The sequence below is a fragment of the Notolepis coatsorum genome (genome assembly GCF_963971535.1).
Source record: "Notolepis coatsorum genome assembly, chromosome: 11".
Classification (NCBI taxonomy): Eukaryota; Metazoa; Chordata; class Actinopteri; order Aulopiformes; family Paralepididae; genus Notolepis; species Notolepis coatsorum.
In genome coordinates this window covers 23,326,418-23,352,939 of record NC_140175.1, presented here as the reverse complement: position 1 = coordinate 23,352,939, position 26,522 = coordinate 23,326,418, and the positions used below count along the sequence as shown (strand labels likewise).

At 43.7% G+C, this 26,522-nt stretch overlaps 1 protein-coding gene across 1 annotated transcript in view; it reads left to right on the top strand.

Moving 5' to 3' along the window:
* arvcfa (ARVCF delta catenin family member a) overlaps positions 1-26,165 on the top strand; it is a gene marked incomplete at its 3' end in the record, with an annotated part of 71,026 nt that extends 44,861 nt beyond the window's left edge. The window contains exons 12-18 of the mRNA XM_084324822.1: positions 10,697-10,824; positions 12,883-13,033; positions 13,787-13,979; positions 19,462-19,573; positions 23,647-23,734; positions 25,454-25,530; positions 26,073-26,165. Coding sequence (XP_084180948.1) covers positions 10,697-10,824; positions 12,883-13,033; positions 13,787-13,979; positions 19,462-19,573; positions 23,647-23,734; positions 25,454-25,530; positions 26,073-26,165 — 842 coding nt within the window. The remainder of the gene's footprint in view (positions 1-10,696; positions 10,825-12,882; positions 13,034-13,786; positions 13,980-19,461; positions 19,574-23,646; positions 23,735-25,453; positions 25,531-26,072) is intronic.
* Between the last annotated feature and the right edge of the window lie 357 nt (positions 26,166-26,522).

Genomic DNA, 26,522 nt, shown 5'->3' with positions numbered 1-26,522 from the left:
TTTATTTTTTACGTGACATATACAAAAGCCAATGTTCCAATAAAAAGTACATTGCTTGAGAGTCAATTCTTAATGTAAACATTGATATTTTTAACAATGCAACATGTTAGAGGGTTCCTTGAACCATTTAAAGGTCCAATATTTTGCTTTATTCTTCACTATTTGGGCAATTTTACACAATTCCTGTGAGTCTGTGGAACACATCTGTAATTTCCCCCCCAATAAAATTCATTGTTTTGTATTTTTTATCAAGTACTTTGGGGGACCACTTTCTCCCCTTGCAAAGTCCAAGCGCTTCGAGTGACAGTCACCCACCTGCACTGGCAGATACCTTTGGTAGAGAGAGAGAGAGAGAGAGAGAGAGAGAGAGACAGAGAGAGAGAGAGAGAGAGAGAGAGAGAGAGAGAGAGAGAGAGAGACTGACTGACTGACTGACTGACTGACTGACTGACTGACTGACTGACTGACTGACACACGAGACTCAGAGCGCACTGCATTCTGAATGATATCGGGCAGTGGCAGTTTTTGGACTACACTCTGTTGTTCAGGACTCGCGCCGCGTGTGAGAGTTCGCCACACGAGTCTCTCCCTCTCCCTCTCTCTCTCTCTCTCTCTCTCTCTCAATGCAGTGCACTCCGAGACTCGCACTGCGTGTGTATAAGTCTCCCTCTCTCTCTCTAGGAACACTGTCGGAACACTTTTGAGGAAGTGCTGACTGACAGGGAAACTGCTTACGCATTATTTCCACTCGCTTGGTTTTGCTCATACTTACTCAACGTTACGCTAACTCCTCCAATCACAGTTAAGAATTCTTACACGTCACAGATCCACGTAAATTCAGAATGGCTAGAAAACAATGCAAACCACTGGAAAAGGCCATTTATAAGATAGGGGACCTTTAAATTTTATAGCATTGAATTGAATTTAATCGGAAAACGAATCGATTCGGGACCTTGTGAATCGGAATCAAATTTAATTGGAAATCGAATCGATTTGGGACCTTGTGAATCAGAATCTAATCGTTTTGGGAAATCAATGGCGATACCCAGCCCTAGTTGGCACCGCAGGACTTTCCCCCCGAAACCAGGGACGTGTTCAGGAACCAGGGAGTTGTTCAGGAACTAGGGCCGTGTTCAGGAACTAGGGCTGTGTTCAAGAACCAGGGACTTGTTCAGGAACCAGGGACTTGTTCAGGAACCAGGGACTTGTTCAGGAACTAGGGACGTGTTCGGGAACCAGGGACTTGTTCAGGAACCAGGGACGTGTTCTGGAACCAGGGACTTGTTCAGGAACCAGGGACTTGTTCAGGAACCAGGGACTTGTTCAGGAACTAGGGACTTGTTCGGGAACCAGGGACTTGTTCAGGCACTAGGGACGTGTTCTGGAACCAGGGACTTGTTCTGGAACTAGGGACTTGTACAGGTACTAGGGACTTGTACAGGTACTAGGGACTTGTTCAGGAACTAGGGACGTGTTCTGGAACCAGGGACTTGTTCTGGAACTAGGGACTTGTACAGGTACTAGGGACGTGTTCGGGAACCAGGGACTTGTTCAGGAACCAGGGACTTGTTCAGGAACTAGGGACGTGTTCGGGAACCAGGGACTTGTTCAGGAACCAGGGACGTGTTCTGGAACCAGGGACTTGTTCAGGAACCAGGGACTTGTTCAGGAACTAGGGCTGTGTACAGGAACTAGGGACGTGTTCAGGAACCAGGGACTTGTTCAGGAACTAGGGACGTGTACAGGAACCAGGGACTTGTTCAGGAACCAGGGACTTGTTCAGGAACCAGGGACTTGTTCAGGAACTAGGGACGTGTTCGGGAACCAGGGACTTGTTCAGGCACTAGGGACGTGTTCTGGAACCAGGGACTTGTTCTGGAACTAGGGACTTGTACAGGTACTAGGGACTTGTTCAGGAACTAGGGACGTGTTCTGGAACCAGGGACTTGTTCTGGAACTAGGGACTTGTACAGGTACTAGGGACGTGTTCGGGAACCAGGGACTTGTTCAGGAACCAGGGAGTTGTTCAGGAACTAGGGACTTGTTCAGGAACCAGGGAGTTGTTCAGGAACTAGGGAGTTGTTCAGGAACCAGGGAGTTGTTCAGGAACCAGGGACTTGTTCAGGAACCAGGGAGTTGTTCAGGAACTAGGGCCGTGTTCAGGAACTAGGGAGTTGTTCAGGAACCAGGGACGTGTTCAGGAACTAGGGACTTGTTCAGGAACCAGGGACTTGTTCAGGAACCAGGGACTTGTTCAGGAACCAGGGACTTGTTCAGGAACTAGGGACTTGTTCAGGAACTAGGGACGTGTACAGGAACTAGGGACGTGTTCAGGAACTAGGGACGTGTACAGGAACTAGGGAGTTGTTCAGGAACCAGGGCTGTGTTCAGGAACCAGGGACTTGTTCTGGAACCAGGGAGTTGTTCAGGAACTAGGGCTGTGTTCAGGAACTAGGGCCGTGTTCTGGAACCAGGGACTTGTTCTGGAACCAGGGAGTTGTTCAGGAACTAGGGCTGTGTACAGGAACTAGGGCCGTGTTCTGGAACTAGGGCCGTGTTCTGGAACCAGGGACTTGTTCTGGAACTAGGGACTTGTACAGGTACTAGGGACTTGTTCAGGAATCAGGAACTTGGGGACCAGGGTCTTAAACAGAAGTTCCGGGAGATCATTTAACCCCCAAAAAATACCCTACTCTGGGGGTAGGACTTTTCTGAAGTCCAGGAACTTTGGGGGGGGGGGGGGGGGGCTTGTATGTTCACAGGATGTATGCAATGATGGGGGATTTTTAGCATAGTGGGTTCAGGTTCAGGTTACTTTATTTGTACCCGTAGGTAGATTTGATTAGCAGAAGTAGACAAAGCATTTTTTTTTTATACAAACAAGCAATATACAAACATAATAAAAGTGCTCAAGGCTCCATTAAACTTAAAAGGAGAAAGTTGTTGTTTAGAGACGGGTTAAGCTGTGACTCACCAATTGGCTTACTATACCGTTTAACAATTTGATTCAGAGAGTTTCTATTCTTTAGATAATATTTCCAAACCGTGACACCAAAGGAAAAGATCAAATGGATTCAATAAAATCATGTCTCCTCAAACAAAACAAATGCTGGCGCCCCTTTTTGCACACAGCTTCACAATTTGCTTCATAGTTCAGTTTTGAGTCAATAATTGTCCCAAGGCATTTGTAAGATTGCACACATTCCACTGTCTGACTCTTAATGGATATGACTTCATGTGTGTGGGCAAGTCTTCTAAAATGTATTTTGATCTCACTGTCCTTGAGCCAACTAACAATAAGTAATCTGCATACTTTAAAATGGTCCTATTTTCACACCTGCTCTGACATATTTGGATAGAGGATAAATAATAGGGGCGAAAACACACATCCTTGTGGAAAGCCTGATCTTGCTTAAAATATGTAAATAAAGTACTAATCGACCACAGGAAAAAGGTACATATTGTACGTTATGTGATAGCCATAAGTAAAAATGGTCAATGGCATATTTATATAGCTCAGTTCAGTTCAGTTCAGTTCAGTTCAGTTCAGATCAGTTCAGAGTTTTTATTTGCCACATGGAATCATACAATCAGAGTTTCTTCATTACACAATCATAAATAACATTCCATGGACAAAAGGAGCAGGAAGAAGAATAAATCTTATAGTTACCTGCCCCTTATTCCTAAACTAAAGAAGTATTTACTTAATGGTCGGCGTACAACCTAATTTACACAAATAATAATTTATACCATTATACAAGAAACTCACAATCCACAGTTAAACAAGAAAAAAATGTAATAATAATAATAATAATAATAATAATAATAATAATAATAATAATAATAATAATAATAATAATAATAAAGAATAAAAGAAAGAGAGAAAAGAAAAGAAAAGATCTCACTATTCAGATCACATTTGATTTTCATACTGACTAAATATTTTTTTTGTATATATTTTTTTTAATTGATAAACACTATTACATCCCTTAAGCTCGCTATGGAGAGAATTCCACAACTTTACACCAATAACTGAAGGACACATCTGTTTAAGTGTGGTACATGCAAACTGATGTTTAAAATTGTATTTTACCCAAAGCGCTTTACAATTTGTTCCTCACATTTGACCCATTCACTCACAGACGGCAGAGGCAACCATGCAAGGTGCCGACCTGCACATGATTGCATATGATGTTGGTGAAGGTCGAAAAGAGAACCCATTTAAATGCAAAGCAGTTGACTGCTTGAGGAGAGTTACATAACTGAGTGTGAGTCCATAAGCCATCTTTATCCATAAGCCATCTTTATCCATAGAAAAACAAACAAGGATGAGTTGGAGAACGGGCAGAAGGAAGCACATCTTATCTAGTCCTGGAACCTTTCTTACAATATCATTTAAAATAAATCTCTCACTATCTAAGAGAGAGAAAAAAGAAAAAGGGTTAAAAAGGTTAAAAAAAACAACAAGACAACTATTCTTTTTTGTTTTGAAGAAATCAAACAACAGTTCTGTCAGTGCTTTTTGTATCTATTTTTTAACTGTGAAACGTTATCACTCTGTTTAGTTTCCACTTGTAGTGCATTCCATAAAGCTACCCCACAAACTGAAATGCACATGCTGTTAAGAGTGGTGCGGACAGTAGGATATTTTAAGTTATAATTTCCCTCTCTGCCCATGAAGTTTCTTTTTCATTACCTGGCAATGAATTGCTTTTGGCTTCAACCCCGTTTTTGAGCAGTTCTAAATGTAACTACACAAATAAATACATAGAACACATGTTCCTACTGTAGAAGATTGTTAAACAGATTGTTCAGTTTGGATTCAGAATATATAAGTGTAGAAACATTCATTTGAATACTATGTCGGAGGAGTCACACTTATTCAAAGCACACTGCATGTTAACGATGCCAGTACAGGGCACACTAGCTAACAAGGTGGAAACCAAAACGGAGGGATTCCTTCTGAGGAACTAGAAGATAAAAGCCTCATATTTATATCCACTAAAGAGGCTGTCAAATAAAATTTTAATCTGTGTCTCGCTGTGCTTGGTCCGTAGCACCAGGCCAATAAATCGAAACAAGTGGCTGCTATGCATAATTTACAATGTGAAATAAGAGAGTGAACGTCCCACCGGACTCCTGGGAAAAGGGCTGTTATGAGCCACCACTCATTGCTGAGTCTCCATCTGGTGAAGGGTGGTGTGATGATCTGCTGCCATGTCTAGGACTTGATTGAGCTAGTTGTAGATTATCTCTCTCCCTCTCTCTCTCTCTCTCTCTCTCTCTCTCTCTCTCTCTCTCTCTCTCTCTCTCTCTCTCTCTCTCTCTCTCTATATATATATATATATATTGTGGCAGATATCATCCCCCGTCCCATGGCTACATGAAGGATGGGAGATACTACTGCCACGGGAGGAGAGGACGCAATTAGGCAGCTGATTAGGACGGATAGAACACACCTGTGCACCATTATATCACCCACATCCCACACACACACACCAGACACACTAGGACAGACAGAGTATAGTGGAGAGGAGGTGAGGTAGGAGCGAAGTACGGAGAGAGAGAGATTGTTGTTGACAGAGTTGTGAGGTGAGAGGTAGTGAGAGGAGAGGTGAAGGCGAGGTGTTCATTGTGTACTGGACCCTAGACTGGCTGAGAAACCCCCTTGTGTACTGACCCTGGACCTGAAGACAACCCTGAGTATTGAACAATCCTTTCTTTTGTACGAGAGCCTGTTTTGTGTTTTTGACCTTGGACGGTATTACGACCATTCTAAGTGCCCATCGGACTATATTCTGCCCTATTCAATAAATATTCTTTATTGATTGAAATTGCACTTGGGTGGACAGTTGAATTTGTTTGTCTTTGAACCGTGACGAGTCTGAACACCACCAGATAAATATATAAATATATATAGCTCTTCCTCTTTGTATGCATGTACAGTATACAGTATATGTCGTATGTATGTATCTTTCTCTCTCTTTATATATATATATATCTTTCTCTTCCTCTTTGTATGTGGGCGACAGTGGCTCAGGAGGTAGAGCAGTCGTCGGGTAATCGATTCCCGCTCCTCCCTGACACTGTGTCAAAGTGTCCTTGAGCAAGACACTGAAGTCTAAAGTAACTAGCTCCACCTTCTCAGAATTGTCCCTTTTTTTTGTTACATAATGTAAAATTACAGATTCATACCTTCAAAATAAGCCATCAATTGTCAAATTTGAGCCGATAGTTTTTAATCAATGTCCTATGAAACATTCTGGTACAATCCATACCAATTTGCAGCACGGGGGTCTGAAAATAATTCAATTAATGAAAAGAGAACTACACTCCTTCAGAATGCAATGTGATTTCAATGTCAATGTCACTTGCCTAGCCACACCTGGGACAAAGGCCTTTTGTTCCTTTTGTTATTCCAATTTGGGATTTATCTGCCTGTTGCGTGATCGCAACAGGTGAATGGTTCCTTGGTAGGCGGTCCACTGGTGCTGTGGGTAGATTGTCCACTGCCGTGGGTAGGTTGTCCACTGGCACCTGTACAACTGTGACGCCACACAGCTCAGCTACCAGCTCCTGCTGGAAGACCAGGTGGGTCATCGGCTGCACCTGCTGCTCTCTGCAGAGCTCCATGTGAAGAAGGTAGGAGTTAGTGGCGGCAATGTCCAGATAATGATAGAGCAAAGTCCTGTACCATCGCATGGTCTTGTGGTGTGCAGAGTAGTACTGGATGAGTTGGTCAGACAAATCAACGCCTCCCATGTACTTGTTGTACTCCAGGACAGGTGTTGGGCATGCAATGTTCTCAATGGACAATTAGGGGCTGAATGGGACTAAGTATTCACAGAGAGAAAGAAAAGAAAGCATCTGCATACCTAATCATGGGCCATTGGCTCTGGTATTTCACTATAAGTGATAGATTTGCAATTGAAAATCACACACACACACACACACACACACACACACACACACACACACACACACACACACACACACACACACACACACACACACACACACACACACACACACACACACCCACACACACACACAACAGACACATCTGAACAGATTAAAATTAGAAGTTGACTGGTCTTGTCTTATTTAGAGAGAGAGAGAGTGTGGCTGTGGCCTGGTGGAGATTCATGCACTAGGGCAATTCCTAAATAACATGATCATAACCAAACCAATTTCAAATGTATCATCAAGTACAAAATAGATTTGATCGTAATATTTATGAGAATGCATGTTTTTTCACACTACAGGAGGAGACACAATGATGTAAAAATAAATGTTTCGATTATCCTAATTGCATGACTTTCTGAATGGCCAGAATGGCAAAAAAAAATATCAACAGATATTTTTCTAACCTCACCTTTGGTCATGAAGGGCTGTTGTATCAATATGTGAATCAATTATGTACTTTGTGTCTTTCCATTGGCAGGTGAAGCATGCTGTTATAATGCCCCTTTATGGGACAGCGAATGTAACATCCATAACGTTTTCCAGGAAAAGTTGTCATAAAACATGCATCTGGAATGCAATGTCAACCAAACTTCCTAATTTTTTTTTTGTGATGTCACAGTATGATGTCATAATAGAACATTCTAGAACATTTGTGATGTCACAGTATGATGTCATAATAGAACATTCTAGAACATTTGTGATGTCACAGTATGATGTCATAATCGAACATTCTAGCACTCAAACACTTTGATGAACATTGTTACTCAGCTGATAGAGTTGTGCCCTTCCTGATGACTTGTTGTACAGAACTTGTAAGTCGCTTTGGATAAAAGCGTCAGCTAAATGACTAGATGTAAATGTAAGAAGACGGGGTCATAATATAATTGGCCAAAGGGCAATTGTGCACGTCCCGGGGCGGGTGAAATATCACATTGTGTGCCGCCATAAGCCTTCAGGGTATTCTTGTTTACCAGAGAGGAGATCCGGTACAAGAATCTAGTTCGTTGGTTGACTTTTTTTTATTTAAAAATAGGGAAACAATGTCCAGGCACACACTCCAGGTTTTTCCAAATTTATTGGCAGCCTGTTTCGGTGTGAACACACCTTCTTGAGAATGGCTTGCAACTTTTTTTTTGACTTTTTTTATTACATTGGATTCCATTTTGTCACAGGAAAGATTTGCCTCTAGGATGAAACCTAGGTATGTAATTTCATCTTTCCTTGTGACAATATTGTCACCCACTGTACAAGACTGTACAAGAAATTCCTTCTGTGTGTGTGTGTGTGTGTGTGTGTGTGTGTGTGCTCTACTGAGCGCACCTTTCTACTCCAGAGAGAGAGAGCTGTCATTACGTAGCGCGCTTGAATGAACTGCGAGATAACTCGTACACACACGCACTCTGTCTCTGCCATACAGTAGTTGATGTTTTAGCGCGACGTGGGTATATACACGGGCGAGGATGAAAAGCATGTTAGACTACTTTTAATTCATAAGTTAACGTTCCGTCGGGTCCGCGTGTATTCTCGAGAATGATAATAATAATAATGCAGTCCACCTCTTCCTTCCTTCCTTGCACATAAAAAGCAAGTAGTTAATGTTTTAGCGCGACGTCATAGACTGGTGGTGAGGTTTGCAAAGACTACTTTTAATTCATAATGTTCCATGGCCACATCAAGTATTCCAAAAAAAAGTACAATGTTGCAGGGCCCTGATGTAAACAAGACGAAAGTCAGACTCCTCACGCAGGAGAAACGAGGTGGAATTATTGCAAGAGATAATTCATACATATTATGAAAAGCCAATCTGTTGTTACCAGTAATGGATGGGGGGGGGGGGGGGGGGGGTAGGCTCTGATACCGCTTTGCATCTGCGGGGGTCTAACACCTATTCACAGCGCTATTGTGTGTGTGCGCGCTCGATGTATGTGACGTGCTGTAGTTCTTATCGCAAATGGAGATTATTACAATCATACCTTCTTGCAAGAATTAAACGTATTTACAAGTCGTATTACGTTTAGCAAGTTGGGGGACGTATACCTTACATGTCAAAGCACTAGAAATGGCCATTTTTCTATTTTTATCGATTTCTGAAAAGATGTCCTTTTTGAGCATTTAAGAGGGATTCTAATTATTTTGTTCTCCGCCGACGGGTTCAAAGCTCCAGCGTGACCCCTAAGGGTTGATCAAGATTAAAGATTGCTTAAAGGCCCTTCCACAGAGGGAAGAGCAAGGTCATGAGAATCAATTCTGACAACACATCACCCATCATTCTGGAAGGAGAAGCGTTGGAAGAGGTAGACAACTTCACCTACCTGGGCAGCATGGTTAACAAGCAAGGTGGAACAGATGCTGATGTGAGAGCCAGGATTGGCAAGGCCAGAGGAGCCTTTCTCCAACTAAAAAACATCTGGAGCTCAAGAGACATTTCCATCACAACCAAGATCAGGATCTTTAACACCAACGTGAAGTCAGTCCTACTCTATGGCGCTGAGACCTGGAGGACCACTGTCACAACAACCAATAAACTACAAGTTTTCCTAAACACCTGTCTGCGCCGAATCCTCCAGATTCGCTGGCCTAACACCATCAGCAATAAAGACCTGTGGCAACGAACACAACAACAGCCAGCAGAGAAAGAGATTCTCCAACGGCGTTGGAGATGGATTGGCCATACACTCCGTAAACCACCCTGAGCATCACAAGACAATCTCTCAGGTGGAACCCCCAAGGGAAAAGAAAGAGAGGCCGACCACGAAACACCTGGCGCCGAGACTTGGAAGATGATGCCAAGAAGATGGGACACACCTGGGGCCAGCTTGAGAGGTTGGCTCAGGATCGGGATGCTTGGAGAACCCTTGTTGACGGCCTATGCCCCAAACGGGGTAAAAGGCGTAAGTAAGTAAGTAAGTAAAGTAAGTAAAGGCCCTCAACCTGGCATACCGTGCGGCAAAGGGAACCACTCCTGCCTACCTCCGGTCAATGGTCTCTAACTACACACCCTCAAGACACCTACGCTCTGCATCTTCTGGCCGCCTCAGACCTACTCCTATCCGAGCTCCGGGAGGGTCATCAAAGAGAAGTCGCCTATTCTCAGTCCTTCCCCCACAATGGTGGAATGAACTACCCACCCCAGTTAGGACAGCCAAAACCTGTCCAATCTTTCGCCGTCGATTAAAGACACACTTCTTCAACCATTATCTGAACAAATATATATAAAAAATATATATAAAAAAAAAAAATCAAATCTAACCCTAACTAACCTTACTGTCATGCACTTGTCCTAATAAACTAACCTACACTGTAGCACTCAACACTTGAACATTGTTACTCAGCTGATAGTGTTGTGCCCTTCCTGATGACAGCTAAATGACTAAATGTAAATGTAAGATGAGCAGTTTGTCACCTTGCATGTATTATGTATGTATGTATGTATGTATGTATGTATGTATGTATGTATGTATGTATGTATGTATGTATGTATGTATGTATGTATGTATGTATGTATGTATGTATGTATGTATGTATGTATGTATGTATGTATGTATGTATGTATGATGTGTGTGTGTGTGTGTGTGTGTGTGTGTGTGTGTGTGTGTGTGTGTGTGTGTGTGTGTGTGTGTGTGTGTGTGTGTGTGTGTGTGTGTGTGTGTGTGTGTGTGTGTGTGTGTGTATATATATATGTATGTATGTATCTAGCTCTCTCTCTCTCTCTCTCTCTCTCCCTCCCCAGGCCTGGAGCTGTTGTACCAGCCAGAGGTGGTGAGGCTCTACCTGTCTCTTCTAACCCGCAGTCAGAACCACAACACCCTGGAGGCGGCTGCTGGAGCTCTGCAGAACCTCGCTGCAGGACACTGGGCTGTGAGTGGAGGCCAGTGAGAGAGTAGTACTGTGTGAGGGCAGTACTGTGTGAGGGCAGTAGTACTGTGTGAGGGCAGTAGTACTGTGTGAGGGCAGTAGTACTGTGTGAGGGCAGTAGTACTGAGTGAGGGCAGTAGTACTGTGTGAGGGCAGTAGTACTGAGTGAGGGCAGTAGTACTGTGTGAGGGCAGTAGTACTGTGTGAGGGCAGTAGTACTGTGTGAGGGCAGTAGTACTGTGTGAGGGCAGTAGTACTGAGTGAGGGCAGTAGTACTGTGTGAGGGCAGTAGTACTGTGTGAGGGCAGTAGTACTGAGTGAGGGCAGTAGTTAGCCTTAAAGGCGCTCCCATAGTCCAGCAGACTGTACACAGAGCAGACTCCGCGGAGGTCCGCGCGGCTCTTTGAGCCTTCATAGTCGAGCAGATCTCAGCGGACGTCCGCGGTCTATTTCCTACATTTCTCGCACCAGTTTTACTACATTTCCCACAAAAAAAGTTTTACGCACTTGAATAACAGGTAGCGAGATGCAATGTACCGTATAGGCTTGAGGTGGACAGCGCGTGGTGCTGAAATGAAACACGCATTGCATGAAATAAAAGCACCAGTTTTATTTAAAAATATTGGAAACGGAGATAACATTCTATGTTATCTCCGTTTCCAATATTTCGAAATAAAACTGGCAATTTTACACACTTCATTTAGAAAAGCCATTCAAACATCTCTCTTGGCAGTTGGCACGGAGCGAGTGGTCAGAGTAAAATGCAGATCGGCGTCACATTAAATGCAGTTCGATGTCAACCAAAACGCAGAGCAGCGTTTTGTGTGACACCAAGTCAGCGGCGCGGATGTCCGCGCGTCAGAAAATAGGCGCTTCGCACCTGTGGGTCTGCTGTCCGCTGAGATCAAAGCTCAAAGAGCCGCGCGGACCTCCGCGGAGTCTGCTCTGTGTACAGTCTGCTCGACTATGGGAGGGCCTTTAGTAGTCAGACCCATGGAACATACGCAAGCTAGCTCCATCAGCTAAAAATGCATACACTGTATTGCTGCAACAATTACCAATGTGTTTTTACATAAATGGCTCAATAAAGGAATCTGAATCTGAATCTGAATCAGGTCTGAAAGTGGCATATTGACAATTTGACTTGTCATGATGATGTCATAGTACCTTATCATGATGATGTGATAGTACCTTGTCATGATGATGTGATAGTACCTTGTCATGATGATGTAATAGTACCTTGTCATGAGGATGTGATAGTACCTTGTCATGAGGATGTGATAGTACCTTGTCATGATGATGTGATAGTACCTTGTCATGATGATGTGATAGTACCTTGTCTTTAATGCTGTGTTTGGCAATTCCTGGCGCTGTGATTACATTAAAGCACAGGAAAAAGAAAATTTCTCCATTTATGTGTGTTAGCTGCCACTAGTACAGAGAGGGGCACAACATCGTCCTTTCCACATTTTAATGATGATCCACTATTACATTAAAGTGTAGTAAAAGACGATTTTGTGCTGGAGTCAAGCGTAGTGTTTTTACTGCACTGGTAGATTATTTCAATTGCTTAAAACTAGTTTTTAGTTCTTATTTTTGTCAGACCAGTTCTCTCTCATGATTGGATGAAGTTGGTACAGGATACCAGAACATATATTTGATGTTTACTGCAGATTGGAGGGACTGGGAGACCTGTGCTGTGTTACTGACAACACTCTATATCAGTGATGGCTGTGGGACTGTAGAGCTATTATTTTAACATGTAGACCACTTATTTAAACAAAATAATATCACTTACAGCTCCTTTAATTGTTCATACTTGAAGGTGACTGGTGACCGGTGAGAATGTCCTCATTTCTTAATACACGATTATCATTATCAGCAGCAGGTGTATTTGTTTACAACATATAAAAAAGACTCAGTATTCCTTGAGGCACATTTGCACCATGTTAAATTGAAGGTATATTGAACCAGGGGGGCGGGACTAGTGGAATATCACTTCTGCTGTCAGCTACCAGTTGGCCATGTTTCCTACCGTCAGGTTTGTGTTTCTGCTCCTAGTGGTCCAGCTACATCCGGGCTACGGTAAGAAAGGAGAAGGGCCTGCCAGTCCTGGTGGAGCTGCTGCGGTCAGATGGTGACAAGGTGGTGAGAGCCGTGGCTATTGCTCTCCGCAACCTGGCCATCGACCGGCGGAACAAAGACTTAATAGGTACAGTATGGGCCTTTAACCACATCCACATGCACACGCTCACTTTAAACATTCACCTTAAACATTCATTCACTTTAGACACTTTTTAAACACTACACCACATTTGATCTATTTACTCTTTGCACTCTTCTACCTCCTTTTTGCATTACATTTTCTTTTACATTTCGAACATTTTAGTTTTGTATATCTGTATATTACCTTTATTTGTATTATTATTATTATTATTATTATTATTATTATTATTATTATTATTATTATTATTATTATTATTATTATTATTATTATTATTATTATTATTATTATTATTATTATTATTATTATTATTATTATTATTTTTTTTTTTTTACTGTATGAAGCACACTCTCAGGAGGGTCATACAGAACCAAGCATTTCCCTGTAATGTACATGTACTTTATATGTAATGTTTATTGACAACAAACATATAAGAACATTGACAGATCACCATTTGTATTTGCCTTGTCAGGGATAGAATGAAAAGTCCAGGATGTATTTCCATCGTTGTTTCAAGTTCAAGTGGCACGTTGGCATCTGAAGTGCATCGAGCATTCTTAGTGCATATTCTAAAGTGCATTAGTAGTAGTATTCATGTTTCAATTTTAAAATAAAACAAAACTTGAAACATGCTACTATAGGAGACACACTGGTACAGTATATGCAACAATAGTTGAGACATGTGCGCGTGCGCCACACAGACACAGACACTATTTGTGATGTTTCCTTGTTTCCTCACAGGGAGCTACGCCATGCGGGACCTGGTCAGTAACCTGCCATGTGGACAGCAGCACCCGGCGAAGAACCTGGAGGGGGACACAGTGGTGTCCATTCTGAACACCATCCATGAGATCATCTCGGAGAGCCCAGAGAACGCCCGCGCTCTCATACAGGGCCACGCCGTTCAGAAGCTGGTAGCCATCAACAAGACGAGGTACATTTGTACATTTCATTTCATTTCAAACCTTTATTTAAACTCAAAAGGCAACCGAGGTTTCCCTCATTTACCGCCGCGTCGAGTGTACATAGAGTACATAGGGTTAAAGGATAACTCCACTATTTTGGGAAATTAGCTTATTTAACATCTTCCCTGGAGTTAGACAAGAAGATGCATACCTTTTTTGTCTCTGTGCGTGCATTTTAGCTTTGGGAATAGATGCTCCGTTAGCATAGCTTAGCTTCATCACTGGAAGTGAGGCAGGACAGTAGCCTTACAGTGCCTTACAGTGTATTGCAAGGTCTGACATTGACCAAACTTGATATGCATGACCTTGGTGGGCTCTAGGTCAACTCCTGAAAAGGGGGTCAATGTCAGACTTTGCAATCAAAAGTTAGGGGGCTAATAACCCTTGCCATAATTTCAGTGCGCCCCTAACTTTTGATTGCAAGGTCTGACATTGACCCCCTTTTCAGGAGTTGACCTAGAGCCCACCAAGGTCATGCATATCAAGTTTGGTCAATGTCAGACCTTGCAATACACTGTAAGGCACTGTAAGGCTACTGTCCTGCCTCACTTCCAGTGATGAAGCTAAGCTATGCTAACGGAGCATCTATTCCCAAAGCTAAAATGCACGCACAGAGACAAAAAAGGTATGCATCTTCTTGTCTAACTCCAGGGAAGATGTTAAATAAGCTAATTTCCCAAAATAGTGGAGTTATCCTTTAAGCAAAAAAAAGGCATATAAAATCACACAGAATATAAAATCATACAACAATAAGACAAGTAAGGATAACAATCAATGAAAACATGTACAACCTGATTGACAAAGGTTGGAGATCAAGGTTTTTAAACTTTGCAATGGAGGGGAGAATCTCAAGCTTTAAGGACTGTTGGAGTTCATTCCATGAGCTAGGGGCATCGTAGCTAAATGAAGATTTACCCTGCTCCGAGCAAACTCGAGGGACCTTAAGGACCAGCCAGTCGCTAGAACGGGTTCCATAGGTTCCAAGATTCCATTCCAGTAATGGAGGTAGCCTGCAGCGTTGTTGGAAGGCATGACCATGAAACCGGTCTTATTTGACATGCCCTGAGTGGGAGTCGAACCCCGGTCTCCCGCACCATGGGCGACATCGCAGACCACTATACCAAGAGGTGAATTCACTTCTTGGTAATGTGTCTGGATGCCTTTTAAGGGGGAGTGAGTTTACTTGCAGTACCGCTACGTGCCACAGTCACTTCACAACACTTGAAGTCCATCGTGACTGTGGATATACTCGCGGTACCTCCGTTACACCCATACTGAGTGAGCTTGGTTGGCCCCTGTCAGTGCTGCTTGCAGTGTTCTTGAGAACCGCAGTGTTGTTGAACCACTCATCCGATTAACTTCACACTCAACCCTGCACTCCCTTGGGTCCTCAGCAATAGTGTGAAGTTGGTCTGACTATCATGGACTGCATTTATAATTGACTGTATTTATATAGCGCTTTTATCCACAGCGCTTAACAACTTAATGCCTCACATTTACCCATTCACTCACACATTCACACACCGATGGCGGAGGCGACCGTGCAAGGTGCTAACCTTCTCACTGGAATGGGTTAAGTGTCTTTGCTCAAGGACACTCTGACACGCTGCCGGGAGGAGCCGGATTTGAGCCAGGAATCTTCCGATTAACAGGCGACTGCTTTACCTCCTGAGCTGCAGTGTCTCCACTCTCGCCCCCCAAACAGCCAGCAGTTTGATCCCACCCCCTGCCACAAATAGGCAAAACACAGAACTACAAACAAAATTACAGCACCAGACTAAATTTTTTTACAGGGGGGGGGCAACTCGTTCCACAGTTTGGGGGCTGCAACCGCAAATGCACGGTCCCCCCTGTTTTTTAGCCTGGATTTAGGGACAACCAGGAGGGACTGGTCAGCAGACCTCAGAGACCGTGATGGGGTGTAGGGGTGCAGGATCTCGGTGAGGTAGGGTGGGGCCAGACCATTCATTGCTTTATAAGCAAACAGCTGGATCTTAAAATTGACCCTAAACTGCACAGGCAGCCAATGAAGGGAGGCGAGGACACTACAGGAGTGATGTGCTCCCGTTTGCGTGTCCCTGTCAACAGCCGAGCAGCAGCGTTTTGGACCAGCTGAAGCGAGGTATACCAGCGAGGCCTGGCCAACGCCAACATATAGCGCATTACAGTAGTCCAGCCGTGTTGTCACAAAGGCATGCATGACTCTCTCAAAGTCTTTAAAGGAGCGAAGAGGCTTGACCTTGGACAGCTGGAAGAAGCTGGACCTAACCACAGAATTTATTTGTTTATCCATTTTAAAATCATTGTCTATTTTGACCCCCAGGTTGGTGATGACTATGGGTTTGACACATGAGTCAAGGGCACCCATGTCTGGAGGTGCGGTACCAGGCCTGCTTGGTCCAAACATAATGACCTCAGTTTTTTTTTGTCATTCAAATTTTAAAAGTTCAGAGCCAGCCAAGCTTTAATGTCACTGAGACAGTCTAACAGGGGTTTTAGGGTGTTGGGGTCGTCACGCTTTAAAGGCAAGTATAACTGTAGGTCGTCTGCATAAAAATGGAATGAGATGCCATGGTTCTTGATAATAGACCCTAAGGGGAGCAGATGCAGAGCGAAGAGGAGGGGCACCAGGATGGAACCTTGAGGTACACCCAGGGGCGTAGCTGGGGGGGGGGGGAGCTTAGGATGATTCCAATGGCCCAGCACTGAGGGGGGGGCACATTTTTTTTTTAATTTTTTTTTTTACTAGACATCACTCAGGTGTATTATTGATGCACTCATTGATACTATGTTTGTTTCTGAAGTGTGTGTGTGTGTGTGTGTGTGTGTGTGTGTGTGTGTGTGTGTGTGTGTGTGTGTGTGTGTGTGTGTGTGTGTGTGTGTGTGTGTGTGTGTGTGTGTGTGTGTGTGTGTGTGTGTGTGTGTGTGTGTGTGTGTGTGTGTGTGTGTGTGTGTGAGATATATATATATAGAGAGAGAGGGGGGGCTTTGGTAGACTATTGCATTGGTCCATTCATTGAAGATGAACGCAATGCGACATCCTTTACTAGGCTCACCCACCAACAGTGCAGGTGCTGAACTGCTGATCCGAATGTATAGGTAAAAACCATATTATGCGTTTTCATCAATAAATAAATGGCCACAAAAAGAATTCTACAAATACATTCTTTCATGGGGCCCAGAATCTACAGCTACGCCCCTGGGTACACCACAGGGGAAGGAAGCAGAAGATGACTGGAAATCGCCCTGACGCACAGAAAAGCTCCTATCCGACATACGACCTGAACCACTCTAGAGCAGCATCTGTGATGCCCACATCAGGTTCAGGTTTCAGGTTTTTATTTAGACTCCACAACATATACAGATCATTAATCCAGCATACATTGCTGTCAAGGATAGTAACGTAAAAGCCTCTTGACTTATTTCCATCGTTGTCCTTGGGTGTCAAGGATGCTAGAAACACACAACTCATTACAGAATTAATCACAATTATTATCTTTGCATAATAATAATGGCACAACCCTAAATTAATACAAACAAAGCACATTTGTTGTTACAATGTTCATTTATGTCGAAAGTCAGTGAGCTTCAGGAAGCACCCTCGGGGGAGGGAATTTGGGGGATGGGAGGGAGGGCGGAGAGTGGGGGGTGGGAGTTAAGGATAGGGTAGTGGCTTAGGGTTTGGGCGTGTGAGGCAGTCGAGGGATCCACCCCTCCTTCCGTGCACGTCGCCAGTCGTGCTCGTGGGGGGGAGGTTTGCGTGAGGATGGGGAGGGGGGGGGGGGGGGGGGGAGGCCATCCATCTTATCTTCAGACAGTCAGATACTGTCCCGTCCTTGGTTGCGATGGGTACGGACGTCATAAACCAGGTCTTATCTTGACTTCTTCTCCTCGGCCTCTTGCATTGACCTCGAACATTCCTTCTTTTCTTCCACAGACTTGAGTTTCGTGGCGGGGGGGGGGGGGGGGGTGGGTTGCATCAGGTTACAATGATTCCTGTAATGCTTTAATTTAATCCAGATCTTGCATCTTCTTTGTCGCGGTCCTAATGTCCTGCGCGACCCCCAACATTATTTGACCCCTACATTGTTCATCGGCTGTATGTTGAGCGAGCCGCTTTGTCAGTTCATGTGGGCATTTTCCAATCTTGCTACTACTTGACGGCAGCAAATCCAAATCCAAATTGCTCTAGGCGGGAGATGAGGATGGAGTGGTCTACTGTATCGAAAGCAGCTGTGAGGAAGATGGAAGTTAGCTGGAGTCAGCTGCTAACAAAAGATTGTTTAACACTCTCAGTAGAGCTGACTGTGCTGTGGAGGGCTTTAAAACCTGACTGGAATATACTTCAAAAATGATGTGTGTATTTAAAAATGACTGTAGTTGGATGGCTGCCACTTTCATATATACTGTATATGTGCACCAGTACTCTCCTCTTTGATATTGAGGCGGCACAGTGTTATAGTGGTTAACACTGTCGCCTCACAGCAGGGGCGTCATTTTGGTATGGCAAGGTATGGCACTCGCCATACCTTGGCAAATAAAAATGTAAAAAAATTTAAAAATTATTACAATTTTTTATGTTGATTTAGAATTCGAATGTCAACATTATGAACGAAGCTTCGAACTATACGGTACAGCCCTAGTATGTTTTGATATTGTCAATTATCTCACTTTTACTAGGTGACTTTTACTGTGACTAACTGAAATATGCCCAAAAAAAAGGAAAATGGACATAGGGACGTTTTTTAATCAAAGGGCAGCAGAGACAAGTGATACAGGGACACAGGTAAGGTCTGGCTTAGTGATTATAATAGTGCAGTTCAGCATTCAGTAACCCATACTTTTTGTGAATGTGTTTTTGATACTACATTCTGTTGAACACACACCTCAAAACCGTACCTAAGGAAAATTGGCTCAATTGCAAGAAAAGTAATAGACAGTTATGATATTACATTCTGCATAATTCGTATGCAAAATATTGTGGTTCCCTGCTTTAGTCTGTTGACACATTTCTATACTAAAAATGCTTGTGTAGTCCTGTGTCATACCTAAATGTCATATAACAGAATTGTATAGAAACAACTCACCAAAAGTGACTATTGCACAACTGATTTGACAAAGAAAATCCACCAAGGTGGGGAAAATCCACCTTCACCCACCCCTCCTCGCCATACCTTGCCTTTTACTGAAATGACGCCACTGCCTCACAGCAAGTGCAGACAGGCATTTCATCTGCGACCCAATGCATGTGTGTGTGTGTGTGTTCCTGCGTGTCGCCCATCTTACATGTGTGTGTTGCCGCATGGCAAATAAAGACTTCTTCTCTTCTTCTTATCCCTCTGCATATCTTCAAGTCAGTCACAGGGCAATTACAGACCCGTTTTACTCAAGAGGAGAGAATTGATTTAAACTGTCCGCTGCTATTCACCATAATGTTTTTCTTTTTACCAGTCAATCTGCACGTGAGATCAAGGCAGCTTCCCACGTGCTTCAGACAGTATGGGCCTATAAGGACCTGAGAAACAGTCTTTACAAGGCAGGCTGGAACAAAAGCCACTTCAAGGTATGTCTCGCTTTATTCCCAACAGTCTACAGTGTTATAGATGTGAAGCAAACTCAATTAGATTAGATTAGATTCAAATGTATTGTCATTATACAGCACAAGTACAGTACAATGAAAATAAGTTTGGCATCTAACCAGAGTGCAAATGTAACAGTAAAGTGCAACAGCAATAAGCAATGCCTATGAGCCACCACTGAGAGTGGCTAACCGTGAGTGAGTGAGTGAGTGAGTGAGTGAGTGAGTGAGTGAGTGAGTGAGTGAGTGAGTGAGTGAGTGAGTGAGTGAGTGAGTGAGTGAGTGAGTGAGTGAGTGAGTGAGTGAGTGAGTGAGTGAGTGAGTGAGTGAGTGAGTGAGTGAGTGAGTGAGTGAGTGAGTGAGTGAGTGAGTGAGTGAGTGAGTATATCGACTGTGTCTTGCCGGCGCTTTATCACGTCATAAATCAATCTCTCCAGACTGTATGACATAATGTTTCATTTTCTTTTTTCAAATGTAGCCAAGAGTAAAGACCCTAATCCTGTCAAAACAGCAGTCATAGTGTATATTTTAAACAATACGTTTGTTTACCAATAAGTTAAAGTGTTATTAGTGAGATTTTAGTTTATGGAATGTGTTCATAATTTAGCGAATATCCACCATTTAGAATTTGTGTCACAATTTGGTTTGTAGTCAGCTCTCAATGAGCGTTGACATTATTATTATTTTTTTGTCCACTTTTTCTCCTTTTTTCTGTTTTTCTCCCATCCCTATTTAGTCGTGCCAATTCCCCCCCCCCCCCCCCCCCCCCCCCCTGTCTTGATCGTTGCTCGCATGTGCCCCCCACTGGTCGGTCGTAGGGAGGGTTGAAGAATCTATCGCATGTCCCCTCCGATACATGCGGAGTCAACCAGCCACTTCTTTTCACCTGCCAGCGCGGACTCTCATTGGTGAGGTGTAACGTGTGGGAGGCTCACACTACCCTCGACATCTCTTGTCCTTGCTGTGCAGGTGCCCTGACCGACCTGTAGGAGTCGCTGTTTACAACGACCAGATTACCACCCATCGACTCCCCTCCCGTTGACTCTGCCAATTGAGTCAGTATGACGGCCGGCCAAGCCGGAGGCAACGCTGACAGCCGGATTCGATACCGGTGTCTCACGCGTTGGTGATGAGCGCTTAAACCGCTGCACCACCCAGCCGCCCGAGCGTTGACATTTCTAAAAACCTAGCCCATTCCAGCTTCCTGAAAGCAAATTACTTGTGTATGATTTTTTTTTTTTTTTCTTATTTTTTGGGATTATTTACCACAAAACTGAACGTTATTGGCATATATTGGAGCGCAGTTAGTGTGTCTACCTTCTGTGAACGTTTAGCAACCATCCGTGTTGCAATTCGATTCAAAATGGCGGATCCGTAATTTTTTTTTTAAACTGACTGTATTTACAGTAGATTTAATTCACGGTTCTTGCTGCACGCCTGGTGATACTAAATCCAAATTGAACTCTGCCATTTGAAAGAGGAGATTTGGCCTGATCCATAGATGTGTGAGTTGGCTATAATAAGGTAATTTATAATAAGGTAATTTATAAGGTAATTTATAGACAACCAGAACCTGCCAATTCCTCCTGAGCAACGTCAGAAGGATCCGCCCCTTCCTGACAAAAGAAGCCACCCAACTCCTCGTCCAATCAACAGTCATCTCCCGCCTCGACTACTGCAACGCACTGCTTGCTGGCCTCCCGGCCACTGCCACCAAGCCTCTTCAACTCATCCAGAACGCAGCGGCCCGCCTGATCTCAAACCTACCGAAGTCAGCCCATGTCACCCCACTTCTTAGGGAGCTGCACTGGCTCGCCATTGCTGCACGAATCCGCTTCAAGGCCCTCGACCTGGCATACCGTGCGGCAAAGGGAACCGCTCCCGCCTACCTCCGGTCAATGGTCTCTAGCTACACACCCTCAAGACCCCTACGCTCTGCATCTTCTGGTCGTCTCAGACCCACTCCTATCCGAACTCCGGGAGGATCATCAAGGAGAAGCCGCTTTTCTCAGTCCTTGCCCCACAATGGTGGAATGAACTGCCCACCCCAGTTAGGACAGCCAAAACCTGTCCAATCTTTTGCTGTCGATTAAAGACGCACTTCTTCAACCATTATCTAAAATAAAAAAAAATTAAAATAAACTAACCTACACTGTAGCACTCAACACTTTGATGAACATTGTTACTCAGCTGATTTGATTGTTGATTGTTGATTGTGCCCTTCCTGATGACTTGTCGTACAGAACTTGTAAGTCGCTTTGGATAAAAGAGTCAGCTAAATGACTAAATGTAAATGTAAAAATGTAAATGTGTTATTCACTGTCAAAGATGCAAAGAAAAATCATAATATATATTCTCCTTTGTTTCATCACAATTTACTCAAGCCTAGTAACAGACACAATATTTCTGACACTGGGAATACATTCCATGAGATCCATAGATGTCCCTAGATACCAAGAACATGCAAATGGCCTTGAAGAAGTGGAGCAATCTTCCATTTACTTAGGTAAGACAATCGGGTCTAGCCTGCCAGCTCTAGAAGAGATCTATGGTGCCAGGCTGCTTTCCCTCTGGCATTATCAACGACCCCTCTGGTCACCCAGCCGCAGGCCTCTTTGTCCCCCTCCCCTCGGGCAGACATTACCGCTCTATCACATGCTCTACCTCTCGGTTTACAAAGAGCTTTTTCCCCAGTGCTGTGCGGAGCCTGAATGACTTCAAAGGCTAGTTTTGTATTTTATCCTATTTTGTTTCAGTGTTTTTATTAATCATTAGTCAGGTTTGTGGAAGTGCTGTTTTTTGTGTGTCTGTCATGCACTTTGATCATATGCACTTTTACTGTAATTTGTGCCACTATGCACTTAACTATGATATGCACTTTTAGGGGATGTTGATATCAATTTTAGCATTTGTCCTTTTCTGTACTGTTTTTTACTCTGCTCCTGTATTGGATTAGTTGTAGACACACAGTGTTTGCTCATGTACCTGTATTCCAATGTGGATTCGTCCATACATGGCTAATAAAATCTTTGACTTTGACTTTTGTATGTATTTTTAGGCAGATTTTCAGAAAATAGGGCTAGGGCATAACAGGTTAAAGCCTAATAAACAGCTTTCGGCCTTCTGCCATCGCTACTGGTTGGTGTGAAATGCATTCTGGGATACTTGGCTGTCCTGTAGGATCCCTCCGTTGGATCTTCCAAATTTGGGAAAAGAAAGCTGCGTTTCTCTGCTGCATTTGAAGGAGCCTTCAGTCCTGTGTCCTTCACAGTCCAGTCCTTCACTCTGTGGTGCATTCTGTATTCAAATGGAGCCTTCAAAAGATACAGCCCCTGAATCAAAATGCAGCTAATGAGTTAGTGACATTGGACCTCATTCTCAAACGGACTTACGAGAAAGTTACCAAAAAATGTCTTCGTAACTCGACTTACAAACCTTTTTGTCATTCTCGAACGGCTTCTTTTCGTAAATTCGTTCGTAGCTACGAACAGGATTTACGAATTCGAAAAGGCAGTCGTAAGTCGGACAGATTGGTGTGCGCCCGAGCTTTTAGCGGCTTCATTTGGGAGAAATCCTTGGTGATTGGGTTCACTTCGATTCTACAGACATCCTCGGAATTAAATAAATATCATAATAATAAATGCAACTATATCTGTATCATTACAAATTACGTTTTACATTAGTCATGACTCAACAAGGCATTGTGAGCACTACACGAACACTGCAAATGAACAGTGCATAAATAAATAAATAAATAAATAAATAAATAAATAAATAAATAAATAAATAAATAAATAAATAAATAAATAAATAAATAAATACATAAGAACTAAACCAAATCGTGTGGATATAGCTATAGTGGAATAGACTGTATTAATATACCATATGCCGTCTTGTTCTATATTGTTATTGTTGATTTTCTTTATTTCTTACATTGCTTAGTGCACACATCGTAAGAGCCAGTGGAGAAACATCTTACTGTTCACGAGTTGAACCCACACAAATGACAACATATTGCTTACTCACATTGCAAAATCCCTTTTTTCACCATCTCACAGCCGACAACCACGGGAGTTACTAAAAAGTCCAAGAGCGGAAAGCAGGGCAATGATGACATCACCTTGCCTCTTATGGAGAAGAACCAAGGTCAGAAAATGTCTTGTATATGTTTCCTAAGCTAGGGGCTCTTAGACACATTCAGTGCAGGACACAACTTTTCATTCTCTACTACTGAAACCAAGGCTCATTAAAACATTATAATTGTCCCTACTGTCACATAGGGACATAGCAGTAAAGTCCTACGGTACAAAACCAGGCGTCGAGGCGTTGGATGTGTTACCTAGGTTATCTCCAGTGGCTGACACAGACCCTCTCATGTTCCCCCCCAAACTACTAGAAATGTCACAGGGCATGATATCCTTGGAAATATCTCTGCCACCTTTAGAGAGGGAGATTTTGATTTCCTATACCATTACATTGATCACAGGCACCATTCGAATTGACCTAAAAGGACACACATTTTCAACTTCAAGTGTCCCAAAAACTGTCCTACATATTTTTATCAAATTTAGTCCCTTCCTGGCTGCCTTTTGAAGGGTACATTGGCAAAATTCCTTTTTGGCACCCAGTTGGGAAAAAATAAATCATACCCACACTGGGATTTGAGCGTAAAAATACAGAAGTGCCCTTGATGAGGGCAGCTAAGTGGCACAGTGGGCAAGGCGCTCGCCACTAACGCAGGATATGCTGGGTTCGAGCCCAGCTCTCGGCGTTGCTTCCGGCTTGGCTGGTCGTTCATACTAATACAATTGGCAGTATTAGGGGGTGGGAAAGCCGGTGGGTGGGGATCGGACGTTGTGGACAGCGACTCCTACAGGTCGGTTGGTGCGCCTGTACAGCAGAATCAGGAAGTATTGGGGGCAGCGTGAGCCTCCCACACGTTACTCCTCGCCACTGAGAGATCACGCTGTACAGGTGAAAAGATGCGACGGCTGCCTCCTTGTGTACCGGAGGGGACACGTGATGCAAGGCTTGGTCCTCACTGCAGCCGACCAGTGGGAGGCATGATCTAACAACGTTCGAGACAGGGGAGGGTAGAATTGGATAATACGAAATTGGGATGGGAGAAAGATAGAAAAATGGGGAGAAAAGTAGATCCGAGTAGATGGATCCGAGATGGATCATTTGGAGATTGGATGCAAAAGTCTCTCTACCAATTGGCAGCCAAAGTATAAAGGGCAGGGGTGGTTTTCCCCTCTTTACCCTGCAACACGCAGTGCACGCCACTGGTTATCTCTATATGAGTAATCTCTTAATCGTCTACTGTATTTTATTATTATTTATATTTTACAGTGTTATTTGTGTGGTATATCTTTTTCAGTGTTTTCTTGTGTGTTTACCCTTTGCAATCATCAGTATGGACCTGTGTGTGTATGCACTTGTACACACACACACACACACACACACACACACACACACACACACACACACGCACGCACGCACGCACGCACGCACGCACGCACGCACGCACACACACACACACACACACACACACACGGTGAATATTATTATTATTACATGTATTGTATATGTGACAAATAATAAACAAACAAAATGAAAGGAAATGGTTTCAAACCATACATCATATCAAAGGTTATGAGTTTCATAGGCCAGTTATGCATGTATACGCACTTGTAAGAGCTTCCTGTTTTGGTGAAGGACATGTCTAATGGACATGTAAATGTAATGGTTTTTGAAGGATAAAACACTCCTGTACTAGTCGATTTCATGCCAGACATATGTCTTGTCATTCGTGAGATTTGTGGGACATGCACTCACCATCTGTTGTTTTCTTTCTTATCTCAGATGGATACTCCACTTTAGAGCAGAGTGATAGAGTAGGTGAAGGACAAGGACATATGCTGGAGAGGGAGCCTCTCCAGGTAATCTCTTACAACCTATTTGAAGTTCTGTCACTGTCATGCCTTTGTTCCATATCATACAAGCGATAGTTGACAATAACATTTAGTCAAGAATGCCTTGTGAATGTAGTCCAGTGTACATAATTTCTTTTTACTTTTGTTACACTTTCTATTGGATATTTGGAATAAGCCAGTGTTACAGGGTAGCTATGTGGCAAATGTTGGATTTACAGTTAGTTGTCTGTGAAGTGATGTGTGTCCGTGTGTAATTTCGGGGCGACAGTGGCTCGGGAGGTAGAGCAGTCGTCTGGTAATCCGGAGGTTCCCGGTTCGATTCCCGCTCCTCCCGGGCAGCATGTCGAAGAGTCCTTGAGCAAGACACTTAACCCTAAATTGCTCCCGATGAGCAGGTTGGCTCCTTGCATGGTTGCCTCCGCCATCTGTGTGTGAATGGGTAAAATGTGAGCAACAAATTGTAAAGCGCGTTGGATAAAAGCGCTATATAAATGCAGCCATTTCCATTTAATTCATCTCTCCTATGCCGTTTGCATGTTTGTATCCAGACTATCCCTGAAAGGAAACACTTCATCAGGGCTGGAAGGCCTGCGGTGGGACTGGTGGACAGCAAGCCTGCGCCGCTTGACTCCTGGGTCTGAGGGGGACAACCCAGGCAGGTGAGCCCAGCTTAAGACTTCACGTTAACGGGGCGGCTGGGTAGCGTAGCAGTCTTAAGCACTCGCCTACTACCGCAGAGACTCTGGGTTCGAATCCAGCTGTCAGCGGTACCTCCGGCTTGGTCAGTCGTCCCTATGAACACAATCGGAACACATTCTATTCTATGAGTCCTGGTCATTGCAAACATTGCGACTCCTACTGCTCGGTCCTCTTCAGCAGGGAGGGGATCTGGGGAAATAGCGTGAACCTCCGCATGCGTTACGTTCTCCCAGTGAAACTCCTCACTGTCAGGTGAAAAGAAGTGGCTGGCGATTCCACCTGTATCGGAGGAGGTCTAC